At 44.9% G+C, this 18028-nt stretch overlaps 1 protein-coding gene across 3 annotated transcripts in view; it reads left to right on the top strand.

Annotated features, from left to right (window-relative positions):
• Positions 1-18028, top strand: part of sav1 (salvador family WW domain containing protein 1) — a 38501-nt gene that overhangs the window by 18188 nt on the left and 2285 nt on the right. For all 3 annotated transcript variants that reach the window (XR_015080236.1, XM_086003156.1, XM_086003157.1), the window contains exons 3-4: positions 13018-13288; positions 14964-15113. Coding sequence is in view for 2 of the 3 variants with exons in the window: in XM_086003156.1 (XP_085859282.1) it covers positions 13018-13288; positions 14964-15113 (421 nt within the window). In the remaining variant the exon portion in view is untranslated. The remainder of the gene's footprint in view (positions 1-13017; positions 13289-14963; positions 15114-18028) is intronic.

Below are 18028 nucleotides of genomic sequence, written 5' to 3'. Positions count from 1 at the left end.
TGATTCTAATGCAACCAGAAATGCACTATGCCACTTTCAATTGCACTGATTGGAGTCTTACACAGGTCCTCAAGTTTCTTGCCAGAGCTTCTCTGAATAAGGAGAACATTACCGTACTCCTAATGTTATCAAGCTTGAAGGAGGTTTGAGGCTGATTACAGGACTGGGGGGCATTTAATGTTGAGCATTTCCTTCATGCAGCTACCTTAACTTAAAAATGTACTGGGTTGCAATGAACTGACTATATGTAGTCAGTAGAACAGGCAGAGTGCTGTAGGAGCATATGCTGAATCCTCCAGCAATACATCATTCAATCAAGTACAACACCAAAGAGCCTTGTCAAAACTGAGGTCAATGTGGGGGGTGGCGGTGGTGGTATTCTCTAGGGGCTGGGACCATACTAGGCACCTAGGAAGATGATTATGGTTGTTGGAGGCCAATCATCACAGCCCCAAGACACGGCAGCATCCTTGGCTCAACTATCTTCAGTTTATCAAAGACCTTTCTCCTGTTGGAAAGTTATCAGATAGCCCCAGTGGTGACCTTCACAGTGTTCAGCTCCATGCACAACTCCTCCAATAAGGCCATGTTACAGCAGGACCTGGACAATGTCTAGGCTTGGACTGACATGTGGCTTGAAACTCTTGAGTTGGGAAAAAAATGAAATTGAAGAGGGTATATGGGGCCTATTGAAATGATAAATAATTAGAGAATAAAAATACGAGAAAATAAGGAAAGGTTGAGAGGGATAAAGAAAAGAAAGAGGGAGTAAGAGGAGAGTATCTTAAATATAAAAAAAAAAGTGAAGTGTTCTACAAATATATCAAGAAAGAAAGACTTGCATTTATATAGCGCCTTTCATGACCATCAGACATCTTGAAGCGCTTCACAGCCAATGGAGTACTTTTGAAGTGGCGTCACTGTTCTAATATCAGTAAATATTTGTTAAATGTGAGGAGGGATCCCCAAGAGGGGAGGATAGTGAATTAGAAAACAAACAGAGATTGGTGGGGAGACTTAAATACTTTGCATTAGTGTTTACAAAAGTGAAGGATATTGGGGAGAAGGCAAATCCTGAATATTTTAAAAGTAAGATGCTGAGCTTTTAAAACAAAAATTAATAGCAAAATGGGCCATAGATCCTAGGGTTGCTGACTGTTAAAATTGTATCTATATATATAAAGCGGCTCTTCTGTCTGTCTGTCTCTGTCTGTCTGTCCGTCCGCCTGGTCTCTATACGTTTGGAAGTTACAGAGCGTACCGACGCGCGCGTCGCCTCAAAAGAAAGCTTGCGATTCCGGACCGGTCATCGGCGTATTTACGTTTCGGCCGGACAAAAATCCCGCCCGCGGTATCCCGAAAACGTTCAGCGTTCCGCTCATTAGCATCTCATTAGCGACCGTGTGACGTCGAGGTCTTCCTACAGTTGAGTGTCGAGTGACTCGACGATTGACCAATCCTACGCTTCGGTGACCTGACCGGTCGACCAATCGGTGCGTGTGTGGGCGGGCCTTATCCTTCTGAACCGAGGTGAGTGGCCGCCATCTTGATTTTCCACGATTTTTTCCCCCACACTTTCTGTGTGTTAGGGAACTAAGGTAAACATTTCAATTATGTGTTAGGCAATTAATTAACAATTTATTTGAGTTTTATATTGTGTTTACCAACCCCCCCCCTCCTCCTCACCCTCGCGCAGGGGGGACTCGGGGCCTAAAGCTGAAAAAATTTCTCTCTCTCTCTCTCTCCTTCTCCTCTTCCCTCTCTCTCGTTCTCCTCTTCCCTCTCTCCTCTTCCCCCTCTCTCCTTCTCTTCCCTCTCTGTCTCTCTCTATTTCCCCCTCTCAGGTGTCGCGGACGGAGCGCGGGCGCGCCGCCCGAAGTTTCCCGCTCGCTAACGGCCTTGCCGGCTCCCGCGGGCCGCTCGCACTGACCGCGCATGCGCCGCCCGCACTCACCGCGCATGCGCCGCCCACACTCACCGCGCATGCGCCACCCGCCCGCCCGCAGCGGCCGTCCATCAGCCGCGCGATACGCGGGGGACCTCAGCAACGGCACCGGACCTCAGGCGCTAGGCAGGGGGAGGGGCCGGAGAGAGGGACAGAGGGGAGCGGGGGAGTGGAGGGGTGGGGAGAGGGAGGGAGGGGAGGGAGAGAGGGGAGGGAGAGAGGGGAGGGAGGGAGAGAGGGGAGGGAGAGAGGGGAGGGAGGGATAGGACAGGGAGAGGACATGACAGGGAGAGGGGGGGACACACAGGGGCAGGGAGACCAAACGCCCCAAAATTGCCCTCGCAACGCGGTGTTAGGGAACTAAGGTAAATATTTTAATGATGTGTTAGGGAATTAAATAACAATTTAATGGGGGGGGGGGGGAGAGAGCCTCGGGAAATCGCGGGGGGGGGGGAGAGCCTCGGGAAATCGCGGGGGGGGGGGAGGAGAGCCTCGGGGAAATCGCGGGGGGGGGGAGAGCCTCGGGAAATCGCGGGGGGTGGGTAGAGCCTCGGGAAATCGCGGGGGTGGGGGAGAGCTTCGGGAAATCGCCGGGGGGGGGGGGGGAAGAGCCTCGGGAAATCGGGCGGGGGGGGGGGGGGAGAGCCTCGGGAAATCGCGGGGGGGGGGGGGGGAGAGCCTCGGGAAATCGCGGGGGGAGGGAGAGCCTCGGGAAATCGCGGGGCGCTCGCGCCGGCCGCACTGACCGCGCATGCGCCGGCCGCACTGACCGCGCATGCGCCACCCGCGAGAGCCCGCTCCCGGCGCCGGCCGCCGCTCAGCATTCCCGCTCTGGCAACGGCACCGGACCTCAGGTAGGCAGGGGGAGGGGCTGGAGAGAGGGACAGAGGGGAGCGGGGGAGGGAGGGACACAGACAGGGTGGGGCTGGGCGAGGGGAGGGAGGGAGACGGGAGGGGAGGGAGGGAGAGGAGGGGAGCGGGAGGGGAGGGAGGGAGAGGAGGGGAGCGGGGGGGGAGGGGAGCGGGTGGGCGAGGGGAGGGAGGGAGGGAGGGAGACGGGAGGGAGGGAGGGATAGGACAGGGAGAGGACATGACAGGGAGAGCGGGGACACACGGGCAGGGAGACCAAGCGCCCCAAAATTGCCCTCGCGCCCCAAAATTGCCCTCGCAACGCGGGGCTCCCCAGCTAGTCTATATATATAAAGTGGCTCTTCTGTCTGTCCCGATGTCTGTCTGTCCGTTCTCTATACGTTTGAAAGTTACAGAGCGTACCGACGCGCGCGTCGCCTCAAAAGAAAGCTTGCGATTCCGGACCGGTTATAGGCGTATTTACGTTTCGGCCGGACAAAAATCCCGCCCGCGGTATCCCAAAAACGTTCAGCGTTCCGCTCATTAGCATCTCATTAGCGACCGTGTGACGTCGAGGTCGACCAATCGGACGGCGGGTTCCTTCCTACAGTTGAGTGTCGAGTGACTCGACGATTGACCAATCCTACGCTTCGGTGACCTGACCGGTCGACCAATCGGTGCGTGTGTGGGCGGGCCTTATCCTTCTGAACCGAGGTGAGTGGCCGCCATCTTGATTTTTCACAATTTTTTCCCCCACACTTTCTGTGTGTTAGGGAACTAAGGTAAATATTTTAATGATGTGTTAGGGAATTAAATATCAATTTAATAGGGGGGGGGGGGAGAGCCTCGGGAAATCGCGGGGGGGGGGGGGGGGGAGAGCCTCGGGAAATCGCGGGGGGGGGGAGAGCCTCGGGAAATCGCGGGGCGCTCGCGCCGCCCGCACTAACCGCGCATGTGCCGCCCGCCCGCCCACAGCGGCCGTCCATCAGCCGCGCGATACGCGGGGGACCTCGGCTCCGGACCTCAGGCGCTAGGCAGGGGGAGGGGCCGGAGAGAGGGAGGGAGAGGAGGGAGGGGGGGGGGGAGGGATAGGACAGGGAGAGGACATGACAGGGAGAGGGGGGACACACAGGGGCAGGGAGACCAAGCGCCCCAAAATTGCCCACTGACCGCGCATGCGCCGCCCGCCCGCCCACAGCGGCCGTCCATCAGCCGCGCCATACGCGGGGGACCTCCGCTCCGGACCTCAGGCGCTAGGCAGGGGGAGGGGCCGGAGAGAGGGACAGAGGGGGGTGGGGGTGGGCGAGGGGCGGGAGGGAGAGGAGGGGAGGGGAGGGAGGGATAGGACAGGGAGAGGACAGGACAGGACACACAGGGGCAGGGAGACCAAGTGCCCCAAAATTGCCCTCGCGCCCCAAAATTGCCCTCGCAACGCGGGGCTCCCCAGCTAGTATTTAATAAGTTAGCATCTTCAAAAGGAAAAAATTGAGAATCCTAAAATAGATGCATTTTTCTATACAGCCATGATCTATTTCATGGTGTGTCTATGAAATTGAGACGTCTGGTGGTTTTTGTTTTTCTTTTTCTTTTTTTACTTTTTTATATTTGTAGAACACTTCACTTTTTTAAATATTTAAAATACTCTCCTCTTACTCCCTCTTTGTTTTCTTTATCCCTCTCAAAGAGTGGTGTGGGAGGAAGGGATTTCAGTTCATGGAGCACTGGCTCATTTTTGGGTTGGCAGGCTGTAACTAGTGGGGTACCGCAAGGATCAGTGCTTGGGCCTCAGCTATTCACAATCTACATCAATGATTTGGATGAGGGGACCAAATGTAATATATCCAAGTTTGCTGATGATACAAAGCTTGGTGGGAATGTAAGTTGAGGAGGATATAAGGAGGCTTCAAGGGGATATAGAAAGGCTATGTGAGTGGGCAAGAACATGGCAAATGGAATATAATGTGGAGAAATGTGAGGTTATCCACTTTGGTCGGAAAAATAGAAAAGCAGAGTATATTTTAAATGGTGAGAGATTGGGAAATGTTGGTGTTCAGAGGGACCTGGGTGTCCTTGTACAAGAATCACTGAAAGTTAACATGCAGGTACAGCAAGCAATTAGGAAAGCAAATGGTATGTTGGCCTTTATTACAAGAGGATTTGAGTAAAAGAGTCTTACTGCAGTTATATAGGGCCCTGGTGAGACCACACCTGGAGTATTGTGTACAGTTTTGGTCTCCTTACCTAAGGAAGGATATACTTGCCATAGAGGGAGTGCAATGAAGGTTCACCAGACTGGTTCCTGGAATGGGGGGATTGTCCTAATGAGAAGAGATTGAGTAGACTAGGCCTATATTCTCTAGCGTTTAGAAGAATAAGAGGTGATCTCATTGAAACGTACACAATTCTTACAGGGTAGATGCAGGGAGGATGTTTCCCCTGGCTGGGGAGTCTAGAACCAGGGGTCACAGTTTCAGAGTAAGGGGTCGGTTATTTAGGACTGAGGTGAGGAGAAATTTCTTCACTCAGAGGGTGGTGAATCTTTGGAATTCTCTACCCCAGAGGGCTGTGGAGGCTCAGTCGTTCAATATATTCAAGACAGAGATCAATAGATTTTTGAATATTAAGGGAATCAAGGGATATGGGGATAGTGCAGGAAAGTGGAGATAAGGGAGAAGATCAGCCATGATCTTAGTGAATGGCGGAGCAGGCTCAAAGGGCCAGATGGCCTATTCCTGCTCCTATTTCTTATGTTCTTGGAAAGAAATGGAAAATGTAACTCTTGGTGTCTTCTCTTCTAAATGTAATGAAGCACTAAGGTGTAGTTTTTTAAAATTCATGTCTTTGAATAACTACTGTTTTGAAATCTGGACTTCAAGCCTAACTTCAGCAACCTTGGAGATCTGGCCTCTAAATATTGGCTTAACCCTGTCTCTTAATCTGTAATGCTCATGGTGACCCTCAATAAAGACTTCTCAACTATAGAAAAAGTCTGCAGTTTATTATATGTATGTATGTGTGTATATAAAATCATAATTTCCCCTCCCCTCAATGACTCAGTAGATTTGGACAGTGAGTAGCTAAATCATACAGACCAAGAAGTTCAAGTTTAATCCCTGTTTTTTATTGAGTTAGTTGGTCTTTGCCGGAGGGTGGTAAGGGAAGTATATTTGACCTTGGCATCCCTGGGTGAGGGAGAAGAAAATAGGACAAAGTTTCAGCTTCTCATTGGTATCGGATCTTAGAATTGAATGTGTGGGTGTCGGATGTAAAGAGCGCTCAGTTTTGATGTATACCATTGGCTCAACAGTCTGAGGCCCGCATGAATAATCATCATTTAGGAAGTATTGGAGGGCACCTGGTGACCATGGAACCATACCCCAACCAGGAGTCGAGAGTCAACATCTTCAAGGAGGGGAGAAAAATGAGTGCAAAAATGTATGTAGTTGTGCATTAGAGTACGCTATGAAATTTAAAACATCTACCTAAATACAGGAAACTCTTTTTTATCTGGGACCGGCGTGGTGCCGGTTTATCAAAAAGTCCGGATTACAGAGAGTTACAGTTAAAAGGTACGAGAGCTCTGTACACAGCAACAAATCCAGGCTTCCCTGTTGCTTAGCAACAGGTGCAAGAAGCCCGGCCACAGACCAAGCGTCCCTGTTGCTTAGCAACAAGTGCAGGAACCCCCGATCACACAGCCAAGAATCAAGAAACGGCCACTAATATGAAGGAAACTTAACTGAACCTACTCTTGAATTTTGCCAGTTAACCGAGATTTCCGGTGGTTTGGGTGCCGGTAAATCGAGAGTTTCCTGTAAGGCTTTTTTGTGATTTATGAAACAAAGCACAGGAGGTACTATTGGAGCTCCTGGCCTGATTCAAAGGTATCTAGCTATTTTAGTTTTCACGGATGTTTAACAGATTTGGATGAGCAATGGTTTTTGTTCCCTTGCTGAAAATAGTTAAATCATTGATCATACCTATAGTTGAACTTTTTAAAAATGGTTTATAATATGTAGGGCTAGGGTCTGCTCCAGATTCCAAATACTGCAGCAGGAAAACTTGTATTTTCTCAGTGGTACATTAAAGTATGATTTTTTTATTTTGTCGTTTCTTCAGTTTTTCATTATCCACCACTGTTTTTGTGCACTTATCAGCAAAGGATTGGGCAATGCATCAATTCAACTTGTGAGTTTTTTTTACTATTGAAAATAAGTAGGTCTGCGGTGGCTCCATGTGATTTGGTACTGAGCCACACAGACCAGGAGGATTTCCAATTCAATCCCTACGCTGAGTTAGGCAGTTTCAGCTTGAATGGTGGAGGTGCTGTAACTGGACTCGGTATCCCCAGTCTAGAGCAGGAAAGAATCGGCTATAATGTATGACATGTACCATAGATGAGGGTGGGTTGGAAAATGTCAGCAGAGCTCTGATTTAGGTATGAACTGCAGTGGGAAAATACCAGGAAGTGTGAGACTTGGGTTTGGTGGATTTACCGGGAACCAATTGGAAGAGGGTATCCATGATCCTTTCGAGCTCTGATTTAGAGTTTGGTGCAGACCAATCCCAAAATGTGGATATATTATTTTAAGCTGGCTATATAAGGTACTCTTGCCATTTAGATAACGTTACTGTAATGGTGAATTTTCAGCATCCCATTGCAAAAGTTGAAGTACGCTTTTTTTTTAAATGTCATTGTGGGAGAGTAGAATTCTCTGGAGCTGTAAAGGTTAAATAACCTTTTGAGACGAGTACAGTGGCAACACAACACTCGCATAATTAGCTTGAGTACAGGAAACTTTGGTTTATCCGGAGGTTAACTGTCTGGAATGCTCGAGCCACCGGCAAAATTCAGGAGTCGGTTCAGTAAGTTTTTTTTCTTTTCGTTGCTTTTTCACCAGTCAGGCTCTGCAAGGTCTAGCTAAAGCTGTTGCTTAGCTACAGAGACGCTTGCAAACTACGGCCGACTGTTTAGAAGCACAGGGCTTGTTGCTAGACACGGAGCTCAAAAGCTTCCGTATGTTTTAACATTAACGCTGGTTTGTCTGGCAGTTTTGATGGGACGGCAACAGCTCGGTCCCGTCGGTGCCGGATATCTCAAAGTTTCCTGTACTTGATCAACAAAAGCCTTTGTTCAAACAGGAGATGCTGTCCATTGGTTCCCAGTACTGGGGACTCTGCCATGGGTGTGTATCCAGTGCTGTTTGTGAATTACTTTTGTAAATGAGCTTTATTTGTCTACCCTATTGGCTGTGTCAGAAGCTGAACGGCAATTCCCCCAAAGACTCCTCCAACAATCTTTCATGCTCAGTAACAATTCTTTCAGAGACTGGGCCCCAGAGATTGCAATTGCTGGCCTCACCCAGCTGCAGATGAAGATAACCTCTCTCTCCCACATGGAGCATCCTGTTTCTCACCCCACCCTGTCCCTTTCTCCATCTCCACCTGTTCCTGCTTGAGTGTGCTTAATGCATCACGCAGTGAACTACCCTCAAACTGTCTAAATCCCCTGGCTGTGATGTATTTGTATCTTGCACTGAAGTACCAGCTCTGGGACCTGGTGCCTGCATTACAACAGTACCTGCCCTTCAGAATAAAAGTTCTTCATTGGGCATCCTGAGCTTGTGAAAGGCGCTATATAAATGCAAGTATTTATTTCTTTCTGTTGAGGTGGTTGGGACTATTCCTCTGTGCGACCTGCAAAAACAGAGGCAACAGTTGGGAGGGAGAACACTGCTGGACTTGAAACGCAGCTAACCGGGACAGGCAGCTGATCTGCTGCAGCAAATTGTTCTCTGCTTGTGTTGGTGGCTCCTGATTAGAGCTATGATCAATGACTGTCTGCTTTATGAAAGTTTACAGTAAACTCCTATGCTGTTTCAAACTAATAATCAAAAATAAATCTCTCTATCCAAATGAATTCCATAAATCTTTATCCTATCGCAAATCCATTTACTCGGTAGTAGACATAAAAATGCTGGTGATGGGGGTGGAAAAGATATTCACATCATCTCAAAATCCCAATGTATTGCTCTGAATGTATTTTGTGTAGCCATTGAGCATTTTCTACACCCGTTGCAATGGTTTTTAAGCTTGTGTCCTTGGATCCTAGGTGGCCATGAGGGGCGCTCAGGTCTACAAGGTCATCAGATTCCTGTTCATTTAAATCAACTTGCTCGAATGCTATTTTTGTTGCTGTACGCTAACAAAAATGCTTTCTCCAATAACTGAACTATTTCAGTCTTGTGCCTAGTTCCCCAGTATCTGAAACGTCTGAGAATTGGAGCATCCACCTTTTTTGAGGATGAAAGCATGAAAATATTGCTGTAGAAAATAAGCCAGAGAAAGGATGTCTTTTATCCCATGCTACAGTTCATTCCACCCGGTAGAATGAAGTGTCTAGATAAGAACAGAGCTAGTGTGTACAGTATAGTCTTTTTTAAACTCTTCCTACATGGGTCGCTGGGTCAAAATCTTGGAACTCCCTCCCTAACAGCACTGTAGGAGTAGCCTCACCACACAGACTGCAGCGGTTCAAGGGAAATTAGGGATGGGCAATAAATGCCGGCCTTGCAAGCAATGCCTACATCCCATGAATACCTGTTTGGTATTTTTGCCCCTCATCTTTTTAAAAATGTATTTTGCTTGCTACTGCACCCATAATATCAATCAAAAGGAAATCTTGTTCAGATACAAGTGTTGCTATCTGGGATTCTCTGTGGAGCCACCTGTGAAATGGTGAATGAAAGAGAAAAACACAAGTTTTTGTGGGGTGGGGGAAATCGCACAGAAGGTATGCAAACATGTGATCGTATCCCAGCCTCCTGTATACCTTGTTCTCGTTTCCTCATCTCCCACCATTAGCAACACTCCTTTCGGTGTTTCATTCATGTAAAAAATGGGGCTGATGAATGAGGCCCTTACTATTTGTGCCAACTCTTTCAATATTGTCAACAGAGCCTGAAACAATTACAGTCATCTGCAGTTGATACCTTTGGTATAGGTGCAGGTTCTTGTGTATCTGTGTAACTGACTGAGCTTTTCAAGTGTCTGAATAAAACAGCCGATAAAGACTGTAGAGAAGAAATATCTTCAGGAAACGAATGGGGGTGATGCCAGAAAAGTTAACCGTGCCTCAAGCCAGTTGGCTTTTTATAGTATCTTATCGTACTATGTGCCTGCTCACAAACTACTTGGGCAGGTTTCGTACTTGCATCAAAGGAGGTGTGTATAATTGGTTTATATAGAGCCAGGTAAACCAACCAGAGTTGATCTGCTTATAACTCCACTATCGTTTATTCTGCGCTTATGCATATAAAGTTCATAAGGCCAAGAACGTGCAGGATTTTATTCCTATTTTCATTCCTAAAAGGAGGAGTGGCTTGTATTGGATCCTTAACTTTTTTGAAGAAAAGTTCACGGTAGTAATATTGCAACACCGCTCTACATTTGTTATGAAAAAGGCTAGTGACCATCGATGTGACACATTAACAATAGAGAATGCTTACACCAGGTTGCTTGAGGATGCATCTCCAGATGGCTCAACAAATGTATCCAATGAGTAGCTGAGCCTCTGGGATGGCCCACGGTTCAGTTCCTAGCCTATGGCAAGCTAGTTGTTATTGGCTGAGGCGAGAGGAAGGGAGGAGTTGGCCTTTAGGAAAAAATGCAAAACAAATTGCCAAGAAAAGGGGAGGAGAGGAAATACTTGAGACTCGGTGTACCCAGGGTCGCTGCATGAATGGATGCTGTAGATGACCTGAATCTTCAGGTATAGGTATCCAGAAATAGACCTCTTGACAACCTTTCAGAACAAATATCAGCCAAGATTTTCCTGAACAGTGCCAGGACAGTGGAGCTTTTTCACTTGATGGTGTCAGTCTAGCTAGGAGGATCCTGTCATACCCAGAATTTTTCACAAGTTCCTAACAAAGGAAACCAGTGTACTTGAGTCCTAGTTGGCCTCACTTCAGCAACCGGAATATTTATGAAGTTGACACTCCTGATGCTGGCTCTTTCATGTCTATTCTAATCCATATGTAGAAACAGCAGATTTTGAAAATACACAGCAGGTAACATTTTGGGTGTAAGTTTCATCAAAACGGAAAAATGAAAGATAAGTATTTTAGTAGGATTCGGGGGAGGGCAAAGGAATAGATACAAAACACAAGTTAATGGGTTGAATGAATGACCTGCAGATTACTTAATAGAAAAGCAGGGAACTGTTGGGTGATATAATTGATCTTCGTCATAGTCATAGAGTTATACGGCACAGAAGGAGGCCATTCGGCCCATCGAGTCCGTGCCGGCCCTCTAGTGACTGTGGGGATTGTTTTATATCCGACAGGAGGATATTGGTGTAAGTGACTGTAAAGCAATCCAGTCAGTCCCGGTCCCATTCCACTGCCCTCTCCCTGTTGCCCTGCAAGTTTATTTCCCTCAAGTGCCTACCAGTCTCCCCTTGAAAACATTGAGTGTCTCCGCTTCCACCACTTCTGTCGGCAGCGAGTTCCAGGTCATCACCACTCGTTGTGTAAAAAGTTTTGGTGACGCAATGAAAAGACATTAAAAAAATATACAACTAGCGAAGATAGTGAAAAGGCATAGGAAAAGCTCACCGTCAAAAATACAAGAATGTAGGTTTGGGGGGGGGGGGTTGAAATTGGAAAGATTATTTCAAATCTATTTCTGAATTCTTTTGAAGTTTCAGGGGCAAGAGTTGAGAAATTCACTTGGAGACTATCCGGTAGTTGCAAGCTTCATAAAAACCTGCAAAATGTAACTGTGTTGCCAGTATTGATGTCCTAGGATTTCAGTCCTATTTGTACATGCTCATATCTGACCCATCCATTTAAATAGCTGGTCATTTAATTTTCTAAGACATTTGCATTGTATCCTCTCATTTTTGTTAAACATTTATGAGCTTTGTACTTTTGTGTTGTGATTTGGACAAGGTAATCTGTCCTATGACTTCATATGAAGTTCATGTATATAAAATTGTATGAGTTTAGTTTTAGTGTTCACCATTTATCTGTCCTGCATTGTGGGCCAATATGAAAGAAAGGTGACTTGGATATATGCTAAACAAAAGTGGACTGAATTTAATGACTTGCAATATATTCTTTTCACTCGATGAAATTTATATTACAGGTAGACTATCCTTTATCCGAACTTCCGAAAACCTCTAAAAACCGAAAGTTTTTTTGTTCAGCGTAAGTCGTGCGCACGACATGACCAGAGTGGCGCACGACTTATGCTGAGCAGGGCAGAGGGTCACAGAGTTCCCTCCTGGGTAGGAGATTGCAGGCCGAGCCGGGCAGTGTGAAGGAGGTACCGGGAGAGTGAACCCAACAATACAGTGGCCCGTCCGATATTCTTTTCTCCCCCCCCCCCCCCCCCCCCCCCCCCCCCGACCCGAACCGAACCACGGCCCGTCCAATATTCTTTTCACCCGAACCGCGGCCCGTCCGATATTCTTTTCACTCCCCCGACCACCGACTCCACCCCCCCCCCCCGACCTGAACCGCGGCCCGTCCGATATTCTTTTCTCCGCCCCCCCACCCGACCCCCGACCTGATTTGCGAGCCAGCTTAGTAGGAGTCAGCCGATATCCGGCTTTCCAGAGAAGCAGGAAGGGGAATGAGACACGGAACAGTCGCAAGAGGTAGCCTGAACTTTTACAATTTATATTAAATACAAATTTCCCAGTCTTATAATAATACCTTCTGAAATCCGAAAAATTCTGAAAACCGAAACTCAGCTGGTCCCAAGGCTTTCGGATAAGGGATAGTGTACCTGTACATCTATAAATACTTTGAACCATAAAGTTTGAAGGTCAGTTCTGAGACTAAATGTTCTGGACTCGTGATTGCAATTGATGAATAAGGCTATGAAAACCAATGGCTAACTTGTACATTTCTAAAATCGGTAACAAATTATAACAATTCCAGATTAAGCTATTGGTGGCACAGGCATTTTGATCTCTGTGCATTATATTATATATTTATATAAACGTCAGTTTATTTTGAGTAAGATTTTGAATTTTAATATTTGAATGTAATGTTGGCTTGCAAAGGGTTCCATTGGATCACTTGCAGGTGTTAATCTATAATTATTTTCTGTGGGAGAAACTTCAGGCTTGAGTTTTATTTTAGAAATGGATCCAGATCTGCTTTGTTTGCTTCAAAAGAAGAATATTTAATGTATTTTTTGTGCACGTTTAGGCATTGGAAGAGTTCCTTCAACGTCCTTGGGAAACCTAACAAATCACGGTACTGACGAATTACCTCTTCCTCTTGGTTGGACAGCGGACTGGACTATTCGAGGAAGAAAATACTATATAGACCACAATACTAACACAACTCATTGGAGCCATCCACTTGAAAGAGAAGGATTGCCACCTGGGTGGGAGCGAGTAGAATCACCTGAATTTGGTGTTTATTATGTGGATCACATCAACAAGCGAGCCCAGTATAGGCATCCCTGTGCTCCCAGGTGCAGTAAAGAGTTCTGTTTTATCATTTTTTCCCTCCAAAAGTTACATTTGAGAAATTTATGTAAACAATTCTGTATGTAGGTGCACCCAAAACTGATGCATCATTTTTAAAGTTGCTATATATAGTCAACGCTTGATCATTGTCATTTTACACTTTAAAAATAGGAATTATTCAGTAATGTCAGCAAAATAAATAACACTGCAAAGTGAAAATTTAATGCTTAAAAATGTGAACGATCAGATAATTTGAATTAAGGTTCGATTGTAACTCATATTAGCCACTGTATTCTGCAGTGAAGTACAGATAGGATGCTGACTGTCCATTCCACCATCTTCTCCTCTCAATTATTAGGCTGACTGCTCAATTATCAGGTGGCTGTAAAAGCAACATATGGTGTCAACATAAATGTTGTGTTTGGTTTATAATGTTTGTCCTGTATAGGTTTTTAAAAACTTCATTCTGCTGTGGGATGATAGATATGAATGTGTTGTCTGAAATTCCTCTCCTTTTATTTTGGCAGAGGCAGTGCGTTAACGCCTCTGCTGGAATAGCAGGAAATTCCAAGAAATGTGATGAGCATTCATACCCATTACCCTCTCGGCATAATTTCAAGGTGTTAAATTTTTAGGGATCCGGTCTCGCACCAATACCAGACTGTTCACTGCATTGAATGTCCCACAGGAATTTTCATTTGATGTCAAAAGTCCTCTGTTTTCTAGTAACTTCACTGTATTGTATTTTAGCTTGTGTTTTTGTAGGGTATGGTATTGCTGTTTTTGTTTTTGAGAAATGCACTGTTCTCTAGGACAATTTGTTGACATAGCAACAGGAAGTTAATCACTGGTTATGTTATCAGGCGTACTATACATTCCATTTTGTTAAAACTCCTCTGTACATGGAGAATATTTTATACTTCACTGTATTAAAATTTATTTTGGATGTTAAGGTTGCTATCAGTTTACTTGAAAAAATGTTAATTAATTTTTTAATGTGCTCTTTCATGCTGGTACAGTGACCCCTGATCTTCCATTTTGTATTCTCCTTGCATATCTTGCATAAGCTTTCCCTAAAGGGTACAAATAGTTGGGCATTTTCCAAGTAATGCATCTTTCCTGCTAACCTTTCTACTGAAATCACTTTTGAGGCCACCCAAGTGCTTCTGTGATTTGATTAGAGGCATTGTTATGCATAACCGGCGTTGTAATCCAACAGTCCTCAGCCTTGTAACTTGACCAAAGATGCCACATAATTTTTTTTTATATTGGGCTATGGTTGGTGTCATGTGTCTCTGTGCCAAGCACCTTTCGTGCCTAAGCAGCTGTTGAGCTAAATGTTGAAGGGAGTATGAACACTTCACCCTTTCTCTCAATCCCCACAATAAGAGGCCCTTTGCCACAGCAACTTAGCCTAGGTTGGCAACTTGGTGGGCTAGGAGATTACACCTGTGTCCACATGTAGATAATTGAAGAGCCACTTTTTTTTAATGAAACCAAATTCATGTCAAACAGCACCCATTCTCATCCATCCGCATAGTTTAACTTTTACTTATGAAATGTAATTAAAAGTACCTTTTGCTTTACTTGCTACTCGAAATATATTTGGATAAAATAAGGCTCAGCTAATGACACATGGACATGTATTGTTAATATTGGAACTTCAAAATCTTTTTACAGTGTTCCCCGGTACGACCAGCCTCCACCCCTCCTTCCTCCTGTCACATACCAACCACGACAAACTGATCGAAATCAGCTGGTTCCTGCAAACCCATACCACACAGCAGAAATTCCAGATTGGCTGAAGGTCTATGCCAGGGCTCCAGTAAAGTAAGCATTCATTAGAAATAATGAAGCAGAAGTAGCATTTATTAAATGTCATTCCTGTAGTGGCATGTCTCATTTAATTTTATTTTTAAGTATCTGAATAACATTGATGCGAAGAATGCTGGTTGCTGATCACTGTAGGTGTCTTTAGCATTAACCATACTGAAACTTTATTTTTCACAATAGAATGAATTGAAGACCATCTGATGCATCCTTGAATCAATAGTTTGCCCGATGTGCTTTTTTTATTTTGCAGACCAATTGGCATCATGTCCTTGAGCATACTGGAGTGAAGGGTGGTCTATATCTCAACTCCTCAACACCTGCTAGCCGTGTTGCTGCATGGTCAGTTAGTGGGAGGTATCAATGGAAGCAGGAAAAGTTCATTTCCAGCACCCATTCCCCAAAAAGGGACAGTTATGCTAATTGTATTTTTAATATATTCATTCCTTACCCTCACATCTTGGATGCTTCCTCTTCCAACCAATAGGGTAGCATAGGACAGTCTGGCTCAACAGGTTATGGTACCCATGCTTCTCAGTAATTAATGAATGTCCATCTAAACCCTGAGACTAATATATATGTGAGGTATGCTATGTTCTTTTATTAATATGCAGTGACATAACAGTATCATTGCAGATTATATGGCATAGTAATGCTCCTGTTCAATTCATCTGATTCAGACTTGAGCCTGGCATCAATCATCCACCATAATGGACACTGCTGGCAAAAAAAAACTTTACAAAGACATAGAAACATAGAAGATAGGAGCAGGAGTAGGCCATTCGGCCCCTCTAGCCTGCTCCACCATTCAGTGCGATCATGGCTGATCATCCAAGTTCAGTACCTGGTCCCTGCTTTCTCCCCATACCCCTTGATCCCTTTAGCCTTAAGAAATATATCTAACTCCTTCTTGAATATATTGAATGAATTGGCCTCTACTGCCTTCTGTGGTAGAGAATTCCACAGGTTCACCACTCTGGGTGAAGAAATTCCTCCTCATTTCTGTCCTAGAAGGCCTACCCCTTATCCTTAGATTGTGACCCCTGGTTCTGGATTCCCTGACCATCGGGAACATCCTCCCTGCATCTAGTCTGTCCAGTCCTGCCAGAATTTTATAAGTTTCAATGAGATCCCCTCTCGTTCTTCTAAACTCCAGTGAGTACAAGCCCAATCGTCCCAATCTCTCCTCTTCCAACCAATAGGATAGCATAGCATAAGACGATGTGTGCAAGTGGAGTTTGAACCAGAATCTTGTAGTTTGATTTTGCCAGTTTAAGTGTTGTATCCTTGAAGTGTATTCTAGCATGTGTCTTGTCCTAAATGTAATTCACTAACAATCTGTTCTATATGGAGGGGAATTCTTGATTTTTAGATTGTGTACAATGACACATAGTGTAATGTAAGGGTGGCAGAGTACCATATTATCTTAGATATTGAATGCCCCATATTTTTCCCCTTGTTGGATTTTTTGACACAGTGCAATTTGATTTCCTATTGCATTGCCCAGAAAGAGATTTTTAAAGACAACTTGTATGTGCAGAGCCTTAAAATTCAAACTCCATTAACGTTACCTAGCGGTTAATTTTAGCTTTACTGTTAAGTATAGTATAAATTGGTTATTTATAGTTTTTAAAGAAAAAATTAATCTGATAAAATCGATTATCTGGTCATTATCTCATTACTGTTTGTGAGAACTTGCTGAGTGGAAATCGGCTGCCACGTTTCCCTATGTTACAACAGTTACTACACCATTGGCTGTAAAACGCTTTGGGATGTCCTGAGGATGTGAAAGGCACTATATATAAATGCAAGTTCTTGGAGAAAAATACAGACAAGTTTTCCTTCTGCAATAATTTGCAATATATGCATTTTTCTAATCCACAAAATACTGGCATCTTTTGCAGAGAGTCTCGTACTGTTCATCAACTGCATATGGAGGCTTCTCTTGTTTCTGTGGTGTTCGAGGCATGCAGAAATTACATTTTATTTGACCCCTTGAAAAATTGAGCGCAGTTCCTCGGATTACTTATTGAACACATTAAAACATAATTTTGACTTTGTCTGCTTGAGTCTTCTCATAGGTGAACTGCTTATAAGACGGCTGCTACTCCTAAACTGGAGGGATGAGACTAGAAAGACTAGCTCACTCTGCTTGAGTCACCGCTGAAAACTTAGGCAGAGCAAAGAAGAGTTGCTAGCACATTAATTACTCCGCCATGTACAAAAGGCAGCCAGCCAAGAGAGGAGGCAATGAGGACTCTATATGCATGCACTTCGTAATATGCATTGCTAAAGTTGGAAGTCAGGTTGGCAGAAATGGCTGAGCTGTTTCCAGGAGGACGTACCTGAAGTTGGGGATGTTCATGAGACTCAATGGGGTGCATCAAGCTGTGTGTGGGAAAGTTGGAGCGAGAATGTGATCCATAAGTTGGTGCTTTTTTCAAAATTGTGGCACAATTTTGAGGGCTAAATTTATAAGTTCTAGGGGTATATGACAGGGTGGCTCATATGATGGCACCTGTTGGGAGAATTTTTTTTACTGCCGTGCAATAGAATTTTGGTGAAATGTGATGGGGCAATTTTAGGGGGTGAGAAAATTGGAAAGTTTGTGTCTGTCTAGTTCTCAAATAAATAATTGTACATAGTGAAACTTGTATTTTCACCACATCTGATATGATAATTGCAAAATAGGTGTAGGAATAATCCGTCTTTCTGAAAGTGTAAGTGATCAGTGTAAATTTGGCATTTGCAGGACACCATGTTAATGTTTTTTCGTGGAGGGGGGCGGTGGAGAAGTAACATTCTGATGTGATGTTGATCACAGTGGGATCCTTAATAATCAGACATTCTGAACTTTGTAAAAAGGAACTTCAACTCATCAGCTAAGTGAGTTTCCTACTCTGTCTTGATAGTAT

Source organism: Somniosus microcephalus, chromosome 12 (assembly GCF_052327205.1).
Source record: "Somniosus microcephalus isolate GS21.2 chromosome 12, FLI_Smic_1.0, whole genome shotgun sequence".
Classification (NCBI taxonomy): domain Eukaryota; kingdom Metazoa; phylum Chordata; class Chondrichthyes; order Squaliformes; family Somniosidae; genus Somniosus; species Somniosus microcephalus.
The sequence above is the reverse complement of the archived record's forward strand: the minus strand, read 5'-3'. Positions and strand labels throughout refer to the sequence as shown.